Raw genomic sequence first — 11,800 nt, 5'->3', positions numbered from 1 at the left:
TGGTGCCAATTAATGATAATTGATGATTATATATTTATATTGCGCAAATTAACATGTGGATATGATCAGATGCGCATCACAACACTTTTCGGGGGACTTTGGCCAGACTGCATCAGCATTTTACAAACAATCGAAGGAAACTTATTTGAAGATGCCCCCTCCCCCCCAATTCCCAGTAAACAGGCCAGACCACATCACAGTAATCTCGCCGGTGGGTTCTTTAACGTCCCCTGCCTAACCAAATTAACTAATTAATAGATGCAGGAGACGGGACCTACGGTTTATTCGTCCTTATCCAAGAATACTAGAATGTCCATCCATTTCTTGATATTATAGAAAGGTAGCGTATTCTCCTCAGTTATTTTAAGACCTTGAGTGTTGGTCCGGCCGGGGCTCGAACCATCGACCTCGACCTCCTGCACAACAGTCCAGCGCTCTAGCCAATTGAGCTAACCGGGAGGCGGTTAGCTCAATTAATCCAATTTACGGCTCATCCACCGATATCGTTTACGCCGCACTCGCGGAAAATGACCAGCGAAAAGCGATAATAACAACTGAGATTGAAGAAAATTTAAAAAGTGAGAATAGAAAATATATACTGGGATTTCCAGTAAGATATAACAAATGTTGTGGATTCAGCTCCTAAGTTTGGTAGTTTCGATTTAATAGTCGCCCTAAAAAAAAGACAATTCTAAGCTTTTATCACACCTTCACATAAGCTGACAAAAAACAACAACAACGATTTTCAATTTTTTTTTTTATTTAAAAAAGACGATATTCCACTTTTTTTTTAAGGGCAATTGAGGGAGATGACACAGCAGTTTAGAAATGTCCGAGAGCAACTACGAGAGAAAGATAGACAACTGGAGGAAAGAAATGGACAAATAAGGGAGATGATCAACTACAAGAGAGAGATGGACAACTGAGGGAAAGGACAGAACAGTTGACAAATGCTCAAGGACAACTACAAGACAGAGATGGACGATTGAGAGAGAAAGATGGACAAGTAAGGCGGATGAATCAGCAGTTGACAATTGTCCAAGGGCAACTACAAGAGAGAGATGGACGATTGAGAGAGAAGGATGGACAAGTAAGGCAGATGAATCAGCAGTTGACAATTGTCTAAGGGCAACTACAAGAGAAAAATGAAGAAGTCTCTTCTTTGGAGGAGCGGCTGAGAGCAAGGGATTAGGAAGTGATTAAACTTGAGACATCTCTATCAACATCTCAAGGAACCTTAACTGAACGTTCACGCCAACAGACACCTGACTGGGTGATTTCACGCGATCAAATTCAACTGACAGAAAACTGCCTCGGTAGTGGAGGCTGGGGAAAGGTTGTCGAAGGCAAGTATTGTGGCTGTACTGTTGCCATCAAACAGATTTACGGAGTTCTTCTTAAATCCTCCACCTACTACAGGGAACTGTTTGAGGGAGAAATGAACATTGCCTCAAGATGCCACCATCCTAGTCTCCCTCGCAGCCGTTTTTAGTCTCGTCACGCAACGCTCCTCCCCCTGCGTGACGACACTAAAAACGGCTGCGAGGGAGACTACCACCATCCCTGCCTACTAAAATTTATTGGAGCTACAAACGATGAAGAAAGTCCTTTGTTTGTGACGGAGCTCATGGAAACGAGTTTACGAAGATTGGTCGAGGAGCGACCTCTTTCTAGTAGTGAAACATCTGTCATTTCTTTGGATTTGGCTCGAGCATTAAACTACCTTCATCTAAAGAAACCACGCCCCATTATTCACCGGGATATCAGCAGTGCCAATGTGTTGCTGTGGCGACAAAACGAACAGTGGGGAGGCAAAGTGTCGGATTATGGTGCCGCCAATTTTACTAAAGTGACCATGACAGCTTGTCCCGGTGCTGAAATTTACAGTGCGCCTGAAGCATTTACTGAACAGGAAAATTTAAAGGTATTTTTATTGCCTTGTTTGTAGTAAATTGTATCCATGAAAAGAAACCAAACTAAATCACCTGAGCTGTATTAAGTGGTCCGATCTGTGAGCTTTAGAAAACTCGTCTTAAGCTCATATATTATACAGTCCAGACCGAAAGCGGCTATGGTTGACACAAAATAGAGCATCATGGTTCAGTCGTCCTGTTTCGTTTTGAATAAGAATGAATGGCTGACTCATCTGTCATCAGCATGTAATAATATAAAAACTGGAATGCCTGAACCGAAGAATTGAACCAAGAAAAGATTTGTAGCATCAAAAATGTATTTAATGGAGACGGCGCCAGGGATCAAATGATAGATAAGATGGGAGATACCCCTCCGGCATGGTAAACAAGTTTTTCGTCAAATAACTGGGGCCAAGAGAAGATGAGGTCATCCTCTCTTCCTGAAACTCATTGGACATAGACTTCGGTGGCAAATAAAATGAACTTTTTAGGTGATTCCTCAGAATTGCATTGCGTGTCATTGCTCTGTAGCAAGCACGGTGACCTATCTCACTTTTTTCATTGTAGTGCTCGAAACAGAGATTAGTAGGGAACATTTGAGGAGAGTTTCGCAAAATCGTTCGACAGCTTTTCTTTCTGATGGAATCCCTGAGGAAGTGTGATCATTTTGATTTACCCTATTTATGTTAAGGTTGATGTGTACAGCTTTGGCAATCTACTCTGCGAGATGTGCACTGAGATTTTGCCTGATCGAGATAGGCGCGAGGAACAAGTTGCCATGGTGACTGACCGCGTGTTTCGAACTCTCGTTCGCCGATGTCTGCAACGAGATCCTGAAGCGAGACCCCGTATGGACGAAATCATTAGTGAACTAGTTTAAGACAGGTTTGATACAATTTGCTCTACAAACATTTTAATAAAATATTTTTACTGCGGTACAGATGGATTAAATGATATTCCCTCATTTATGTTTGTGAATGGCACTGTCAATAAGTCGAGCGTCAACTGCGATTGGCTGATCTTTGGACAAACAAAGTGCAGCTTATCTTGAACAGACAATTACTTTTCAACAATTTCAGTTTTTTTTTCGTACGGCGTACTTTTTAATTTAGTTACGCCTTTGATCTGTACTGAATTTCTTCATTCGAGTGTCATTATAAAACATTCGTCACTCTGAGTCAAAGTAAAATTTTTAAAAGTCTAGATTTTTATCTATGTAATTATTGCCAATAATAGATAACAATTCCTAAGGCCGCTTAAGATATTTTTGCTCGGATGAATATGTAATTTTGTCCCATTCAGCTCTAGGCTGCTACCGCATCTTAATCCTAGTTAATGCCGAATGTGATTTTATGTCTATGCCGGCGTGGAAAGATCACGGGAAAGTGCAAATCTTCGTGAATACAAAATAATGAAGCAATACAACGCACTTTTTATTGGTTTACCAACCCACCAGGGATGATAACCAACCCACAGGGTAACCAACCCATGGTAACCAACCCACCAGGGATGATAGGAGAAGACGAGGAAAATTTCTGAGTCGTAGTCCAGGGGGGACTGATTCACAAACTTTTCTCGTGTTCTCCCAACATCGCGAGTAGGATATTATGCCGGTAAACATATAGAAAGTGCGGTATATTTCTTTTATATAATTAAGTTAAATTGTGACATTCACGTTTACTGGTGCAAGAGACGATAGCAGTTTAGCTAAGTCATCGTACGTTCCGGCTGCCGAAGGTGATTCAGGTATAAATAAAGAATTGGTATTTTATGTCAAGACACGTTTCTACTTTTATTCAGGCGCTCATGTGCTAGTATTTAGTCGTATTCATACGGTTTTACAATTATTTGTTGTGGATAAATCAGATACATGTACAATTTTCGATGTGCAGGAGGTTTCCAAAGCATTTCAAAATCAAATAAAACTTCATCCCTTCCAAGAGTGTTTATATATGTTTTTCTAGCGTTTTTGAAGCCTATTTTTGAAAATCATGCACCAGTGTGCCAGTATGGAGCATCAACGGTGACTTGTTGTTAAACACAAACGACAGTCAGGCGCCCAACGAAACGCCGCAGGCTAAGTTCAATTACAAGACTTTGACAGATTCGATTTGTGGCTTTTTTCTGGTGTGTATTCTAAGTAGAAGATGTACAGTAAAGAGTATGATACGCAGTCTGCAAACCACATACTGGGTATGAATTGAAGTTTAGTGATAAATAGAGTATAAGACGATATAGCTAACAGTGTAATGATTAACCTCCTGTCACTGAATCAGCCATCAAACTGAATAGTGATTATTTAACAAATGTGTCTGTGTTTTGACTGGGAGGTTGAAATGTTAAATCTGTCTATCCGCGTAGCTATGCATTCCCTAGCGTAATGGACGATGTATAAAATGTATCTCAAGCCCCTAGTTCTGTCCATTTACACCGTTAGATGATAATTTTCTACACTTGAAATCAAGACGCGCTCAGTTCATTACAAGTGTTTAAATGGCGTGACCACACATAAATCATAATCTATAGACTAGAAAGAACTGTTTCTAACTCTTCTGTCTCAAACTCTTGTGGATTTATAATCCTCGACCGAATAAGGGCGAAATGAAATCTCATTCAAGTTTTGCATGACGCTTTCCCACATTTCTCCAGATCAGTTGGGCCCTCTCCCTCCCCTCCCCAAATGATGAAATAGTGTCACACGCCACGCTTTCTCGAAAAAGAGGAATGTTTGGTTTCTAGTTGAGAGATTATGATTGTGAAATAGTGGATTTCATGCATATCACATTTGAAAATGTAACGCAACTAAGTGTTTATTCAGAGAGAACATAAAAAGGTTTGTGAACATGATTCGCATCAGGACACTTTTTTTTAACGAAGCAACGGCACTGCCTCGCCACAGCAGGTAGATTGGACCAAAGATCGATAGGTAAAATTATCTGCTTTCCTCTTAGCGTGATCTCCAGTGAAATAAGAGTCTCTCTGTACGAGATTCTGACCTCGAAGGTTGCGTTTGTTCCTTTGCATACCCAATTCAAATTGAGCGTGGGAGAAAATCTTGAGGCCCGTTTGCTCGCGTTTTTCTTAAATGGCTAGTAATGCATCCGTGCGTAGTAACGCATCTAATGCTCTTCAAGCTGCTTTTGACGACAGTTCTCGTCTGACTCATGTGTTAAAGGAGATGAAAGCCGACATAAGAAAAACCACTTTGGAAACGAAAATCAACGATGGCGACGACCTTGCGACTCCTCTCATTATCGCTGCTCGTGATGGAAAACTGGATTCTGTGAAGGTCCTTTTACGTTATGAAGCAAACATCGAGGCTCGTGGATCGATTAAAGCTGAAGGAGAGGTTTGGGAGGGTTGCACAGCTTTGTGGACCGCTGTTACTAATGGTCATCTTGAGGTTGCGAGACTCTTGATCGAACAAAACGCCGACGTCGACGGCAGAACATCGCAAAATGCGACTCCCTTGAGATCTGCTGCCTTCTATGGACGCCTTGATGTTGTGCAGTATTTGGTTGAGAACGGGGCCGATGTAAATGCACGAGCTTCTTTCAATAATACTCCTCTGATGGTAACATGTTACTATGGTCACATGGATGTTGTTTCCTTTCTTGTCGAAAGTGGCGCAAATATACATCAAGAAGATAATAATGGAGAAACATGTCTTCACTTTGCTGTGAAAGGGGGACACCTTCAGATAGTTGCTAAGCTGCTAGCTTTGGGAGCGAAACAAAAACACAATCTTAAAGGTCTAACACCACTTCTTGTAGGCAGTAATCAATGTAAAACTGAAATAGTGGAGTATTTCATCAGCCGACCAGAATGTACAAAGGAACAGAGAATTGATGCTCTTGAACTTCTCGGTGCCACCTTCGCTAATGATGGGTATGCTTATGACACTGGGAAAGCATTCAGTTACATGAGACGTGGAATGGTGGAGAGGTATAAAGATCCGTCATGTCTTTTGCTTAAAAAGGAAATGGAACCAGTCGAAGCTTATCAAAATAGGAAAGAGAGTCAAACTCTTGAGGAACTTTCTCTGCTAGAAGGCGATGATCATGCTATCCACATGGAGGGACTTATTATCAGAGAGAGAATCCTTGGACCTGAAAATACAGAATTGAGATACCCGATAAGATACCGGGGAGCTGTTTTAGCTGACTTTAAGGAGTACGAGCCGTGTATTGCTTTGAGGACACGATCAATGGAAATAGCCATGAACTGCGATGTTCCAAAACCAAAGGAGCTTGACTACCTCACAGCTTTATTTTCAAGAATGGTGCTGAATGGACATAATTTGAGTCCAAAAAGTATCGAGAACGTTTTCGAAGAACTGGTCGATGCAAATATGAAACTGACAGAAGCGTTAGAGTCAGGAAAATTGCAAGAGGAGGGCAAGAATGAGACACAACAAGAATTGCTTTTCTATGCTCTCTACCTTTTGATTATATACAAAAAAGTTCAAGTTTCTCCAGAAATGAAAAGTGAAAACATTATTAACTTTCTTCAGAGATTTCTGCGCTCAAATCCTCGCTCCCATCCTGATGGAAATACACTTCTGCACCTGGCTGTATGGCATAAAACTCCAGTTCCCGAGTTTGGATGGAATGAAAGTGGCACGGTGTGCAAGCTTCCTTGTATTGAGACGATGAAGCTAATTTTACATGCAGGGTGTGATGTGAATGCTACCAACACAGATGGAAGCACTCCTCTTCATTTAGCCGTGACTTTTGAACCAGGACCTGAAAAAGACGGATTTTTGAAAGAAATGCTGGAGTTGCTGTTAGATCTCGGTGTGGACACAAAGCTTGTAAACAAGAATGGTCAAACAGCAATGGACTGCTGCGGGACTGACGAGGCACGAAGGATCTTGTCTGAGAAAATAGGACTGGGTGCTCTGAACATCGATGCCAGAAAGGTTAAAAAGGTTTGATATTTCATGCTTTACATATTTCCTTAAATTATCACAGTAAGCATCCTCACGAAATGGGAGAATACTGAGGTTATTTTTTCATAGGATCTTGTGTTGATTATGTTTCGTAACGCCTGGTTGCCTTTCTTGGAGTTTCTGTTAGTTTAACGGTTTTCGAACTCATCTTTTTAGGAATGAAACAATTCGTTATGATGCTGTGATAGTCAAAAGAAGCATGTCTGAGGGTGGCTTTCAAGCTACAGCAATCCTTTAGGACCTTTAGATAAAGCTAGAGGGCGAACTGTATAGTGATCAAGTTTACAGACTTGTGATCACCCGTATGATTAATGCTCGTACATAAATACAAAGCAATTTGAATAAACGTTCAATAGCAAACCGACAAGAGTAATTACTGACTGTCGATAGTTCGGAAGGAATTGTAAAACAGTAAGAGCACACTGGTCCTCAATTAAAACTCTACCAATTTTGGTGAGCCTTTCTTATTTCTGTAGTGTGACTCACTTTTTAGTAAAAGCTTACTTTGTAATAGAATAGGGAAGATGTTAAGTTTACAGCACGGTGAAGAGATAGAGAAAGGTGTTTTTCGTGTCAATTTGGATATATCAACAAAGTTGAAATGGTAAATTGGCCACCGTAATGATTACAAAAGCTGACGTTTCGAGCGTTAGCCCTTCGTCGGAGCGAATGACGAAGGGCTAACGCTCGAAACGTCAGCTTTTGTAATCATTACGGTGGCCAATTTACCATTTCAACTTTGTTGATATATCCAAATTATTTCGTTACTCCCACGACGCAGCCCCAAACAGTTTCTTTCGAAACTATCAGTCTTTATTCATATGTTTTTCGTGTTGTCACGAGGTGGGACAGGAAATGAAATGCACGCTCCGATTCCGCGCCTCACTGCTCTGCGGTACGCAAGACGGTTGTCATTTATATGAACTTCGTAATGGGCCTTGCTCACTCCGCAAAGAGTCTGCGGCTCAGTGGATAAGCATTGGAGCGGGGAATATGAAGTTCATATGGAGACTCAGAATTTTTTCCTTGTCCCACGTTCGTGAAAGGACGAAAAACATTCCACTCTTCACGATGGCTGATTTACCCTATAAACTCACCTGATAAAACAAAAACTACAGATTTTTTAAATTCGTTTGGTAGGCAAGCCCAATATACATACACAGATGTTTTAGTATCGCCTAAGTTGCTCTGTGTTTTCCATTTATTCTAAGGATGAAGTAACCGGAAGTGGAGCTGCTGAAGAAAGAGGAGCAAGATCTGTTTCTACAACAGAAAAAGACGTAAAAGAGAATATTAAAGAGGAAACTACGCGGAAGGAAATATCAGGTGAGAGGATGTTATCGAGGAACAAATTTGTTGAGAAAATAGTTATAAGAAAGTGTAAGTCGGAGTTCCGTAGTGAGCCTTTAGGTAACACTGTTAGGTAACATGGGAGAACTGAGTAAATTTTAAACGGATAGCAGGCGGGATGCCAAGTAATCAATACAACATGGCGGTTTCCCCATTGTTTAAGATCTTTGGGAAACGAAAAGGCAAATGCGAAGAACAAATAAACAAAAAAAAATCATCGGAAAACGAGGTCAACATGTTTTTGGTAAAATGTGAAAATTCAAAGCCAGGCCATGGTTACAAGAAATGAAAGAACAGGAAATGACATTTAAGTTTTCTTTTTAAGTTTCAACGTCTCTTGATATAACACTTACCCTGAGAGAAAAGTGAGGACCTTTTGGCTTTTCGGTTGAGGCTCTGTGAGACAAAAAGGTGAAACTTACATTGCTTTATTTCATAATCAAAGGACAACTGAGGGAGTTGACACAGCAACTGGAAAACGTTCAAGAGCAACTAAGAAAGAGAGATAGACAACTAAGAGACAGAGATGGACAACTGAGGGAGATGACACAGCAGTTAACAAATGCCCAGAGGCAGCTACAAGAAAGAGATGGACAACGAAGAGAGAGAGATGGACAAGTACGAGAGAGAGATGGACAACTGAGGGATATGACACAGCAGTTGACAAATTCCCAGAGGCAGCTACAAGAAAGAGATGCACAACTAGGAGAGAGAGATGGACAAGTTAGCGAGATGACAAAGCAGTTGACAACTGTCCGCGGGCAACTACAGGAACAAAATGGAGAAGTTACTTCTTTGGGAAGACTGTTGAGGGCCAAACAGCACGAAATAGACGAGTTGGAGACGTCTCTTTCAGCTGCTCAAAGGGCGTTAAATGAACGTTCACGCCATCAGACTCCTGACTGGGTCATTTCACGCGATCAGATTCAGCTGACGGACAAATGCCTTGGTAAAGGAGGCTGGGGAAGTGTTGTCGAAGGCAAGTATTGCGGCTGTACCATTGCCGTCAAACAGATGTACGAGTTGATCCTCTGTGATCACAACCGCAGATTGTTTGAGAGAGAGATGAGTATTGCCGCCAGATGCCGCCATCCTTGTTTGCTGCAGTTCATTGGAGCAACAAATGATGAAGGAAGTCCTCTGTTCGTGACAGAGCTCATGGAGTCAAGTTTACGAGCATTGTTAGAAGAGCGACCTCTTTCCAAAACCGAAGTGTCTGTTATTTCTCTGGACGTGGCTCGAGCATTAAACTACCTTCATCTAAAGAAACCATCTCCCATCATTCACCGCGACATTAGCAGTGCCAATGTGTTGCTATGGCGGCAAGCCGACCAATGGCGAGGCAAAGTGTCGGATTATGGCACGGCTAGTGTTGTGGAGCAGACTATGACAGTTGGTCCTGGTGCTATGATATACAGTGCACCTGAAGCACATACTAAACATCAAACCGTCATGGTATGTCTGAAATTTGGAGTTGTTTCTCAATTGTCTACTTATGTTTGCAGTAAGGTATATCTATAGTAAGATGTTGAATCAATTTTTGGAGGGCACGGGACCAGAAATCTCGTGTGATCTCTGTCCATAGTCGAACCCTTTTTAGTTGGTAAACCGGTCGGGTGCTTAACGTGATATCAGTATGTAGGAAAGTTACCGCAGGACGGATCATGAAAAAGTTAACTTCAACCAGGAGAGGAGTCGAGCTTATTTATCCACCTTCAGTCAGTTTACATCACGCAGAATGTTTATTATTCTTGAGGCATTTATCTGCAATGTAAAATTAGCGGCGAAGCGTACAATACTGTTTGGTTTTTATTGGTTTGTTTGCATAGCAATTTTTGCATAGCAATAAGACAACATTTCTGTGACGTAAACAGATTGCAAAATAAGGGGAAAAACAAGGAGGAATAGATATATAAAGGTATAGTTACATAAACTAGCAAGAATGCAGGTTCATGCATGTTTAACTTTTCATTGTTAATCTCTTTTCGAACTCAGGTTGATGTTTACAGTTTTGGAGTTCTCCTCTGTGAGATTTGCATCCGGGAGTTACCGGATCCTGACAGACGTGACGAGCAAGTTGCTAGGGTGACAAACCGTGTGATTCGAGCTCTCATTCGAAGATGCCTGCAGCAAGATGCTGAAGCAAGACCAAGTATGGAAGATATCATTGGTGAACTCGAACAACCAATGTAAGATTGGTTTTGAAAAGTTGTGCTCTTTATCTACACTTGCAAACGAAAAGAAAAGAAACATAAAAACCTTTGATCTAAAATGGTCTGTGTAAACTAGCTTTTTCATGGCCACCGATAAGATGATATAACTTCTAAGACCTACGTTTGAGATGCTCAACGTTTCATCAGCCGAAATAGTACTAGCCCAGAATGACAAAAGTAGGCGTATTGTTGCCGTTCCATGACCATTACAGTTTTTGAGTTCAAAGACTTTCAGAGCTTTCAGCAAAAAAAAAAAAAAAGAGAAATAATCTTTAGTTAAAAACAGGTAATTTTCAGAAAGCACAAGTAATTATTAACTAAGCAATGAGTTCGGCACATGACATGTCCGGCATCAAAATGAAAACTGTCCCAGAGTGTAAACTCCTTGCAATCTAGGCGAGAAGAATAGCTTACACACATGTTACATGAGATAAGGATATTTAAAACTTCCTAAAAGTATACCCGTGTTAACTTAAGTAGTGGACTCTTCGTCATAATGACCAAATAACACTGGTTTTGACCCAGTTGTCATTTATAGCTTTGCAATTTTTATGTCCAGTAGCTTTTTGTTAAGTTGTTGCAGTAATGTTATAGATAAGGGTGTAATTGGGCTTTTTCCTAGTACAACACAAAAGGCGTTCACGTGTTAGGCAGCTATGGTAGCTTTCCATCCCAAATTTTAAGAAGCATAGGTGAAAAGTCGAGCGTCAACTGCTACTTCGCGTCCTCACAAATCTTTCGAAAACCGAGCTATACACTTGGCACTGTCTCGTTAAATTTAGAGATCCTCGGTCAAACGATCCTTATCTTGTGTTATACGAAATTCCATATCTCATTTGTGTCGGTTTGTCGGAAGTGTCCGTGCTTTTAAGTGTGTGTCTGATCGCTGCGGCCATCTGCCATTGTAGTTTTTAAGTTTGGGTAACCGTTAGATAACCGTTAGCTCGTTGCCAAAGGTGATTTAAGTATAAGTAAACATGATTTTAGAATAGTTCTTCAAACCTATTTTTGAACATCTCACACATGAGCTTCAGCGCCTCGATGTCGATTTATTACTCGACACGGACTCAGGCCTCCATGGAAGCGCCTTAGCAAAGAGACTTCAATTTGATCTATTAGAATTTTTTTTTTATAAAGTGTATTCCAAGTGCGATGTGTGGACTAGTTACAACATACACTTCCATGCAAATACAAGGTATGAATTGTTGCCTGGTTAAGAATCGAGATATGTCAAACAGTAGAGTAATATGATAGATAACAGTGTGATGATTGACCTCCAGTCAATCAACTAATCAAACTGAACAGTGATTATGAAGCAAAGGTGTCTGCGTTTTGACTGGGAGATTAAAGGATTAAATAATTATGTCTATCGA

At 40.8% G+C, this 11,800-nt stretch overlaps 2 protein-coding genes and 1 pseudogene across 3 annotated transcripts; all 3 read left to right on the top strand.

Moving 5' to 3' along the window:
* The first annotated feature begins 624 nt into the window (after positions 1-624).
* On the top strand, positions 625-1,492 carry LOC148727683 (uncharacterized; annotated as a pseudogene).
* Positions 1,493-1,627: 135 nt separating this feature from the next.
* On the top strand, positions 1,628-3,352 carry LOC148727682 (uncharacterized). Its single transcript, XM_088762463.1, has 2 exons — positions 1,628-1,924; positions 2,605-3,352. Exons 1-2 carry the CDS (start codon positions 1,628-1,630, stop codon positions 2,791-2,793), a joined length of 486 nt encoding a protein of 161 aa, XP_088618589.1. The 3' UTR covers positions 2,794-3,352.
* A 1,353-nt stretch (positions 3,353-4,705) lies between these two features.
* Positions 4,706-11,800, top strand: LOC148727681 (protein fem-1 homolog B-like). 2 transcript variants are annotated; one of them, XM_088762431.1, is made up of 4 exons: positions 4,706-6,834; positions 8,076-8,190; positions 8,660-9,669; positions 10,210-11,800. In XM_088762431.1, the coding sequence occupies exons 1-4, from the start codon at positions 4,999-5,001 to the stop codon at positions 10,405-10,407; spliced, it is 3,159 nt and encodes a 1,052-aa protein (XP_088618557.1). In that variant the 5' UTR covers positions 4,706-4,998; the 3' UTR covers positions 10,408-11,800. The 2 variants fall into 2 exon arrangements, with proteins under 2 accessions (XP_088618557.1, XP_088618556.1); XM_088762430.1 differs by having other exon boundaries at positions 4,707-6,843.

Source organism: Stylophora pistillata, chromosome 6 (assembly GCF_964205215.1).
Source record: "Stylophora pistillata chromosome 6, jaStyPist1.2, whole genome shotgun sequence".
Classification (NCBI taxonomy): Eukaryota; Metazoa; Cnidaria; class Anthozoa; order Scleractinia; family Pocilloporidae; genus Stylophora; species Stylophora pistillata.
Note: the sequence above shows the minus strand (reverse complement) of the source record. Positions and strands in the feature narration are given on the sequence as shown.

Excerpts from the sequence above, each read along its gene's own strand:
- LOC148727682 (XM_088762463.1), top strand. The coding sequence starts at position 1,628 with ATGGAAACGAGTTTACGAAGATTGGTCGAGGAGCGACCTCTTTCTAGT. Across the intron at positions 1,925-2,604 it reads CTGAACAGGAAAATTTAAAG|GTTGATGTGTACAGCTTTGG; the intron begins GTATTTTTATTG and ends ATTTATGTTAAG.
- LOC148727681 (XM_088762430.1), top strand. The coding sequence starts at position 4,999 with ATGGCTAGTAATGCATCCGTGCGTAGTAACGCATCTAATGCTCTTCAA. Across the intron at positions 8,191-8,659 it reads TACGCGGAAGGAAATATCAG|GACAACTGAGGGAGTTGACA; the intron begins GTGAGAGGATGT and ends TCATAATCAAAG. Across the intron at positions 9,670-10,209 it reads CTAAACATCAAACCGTCATG|GTTGATGTTTACAGTTTTGG; the intron begins GTATGTCTGAAA and ends TTTCGAACTCAG.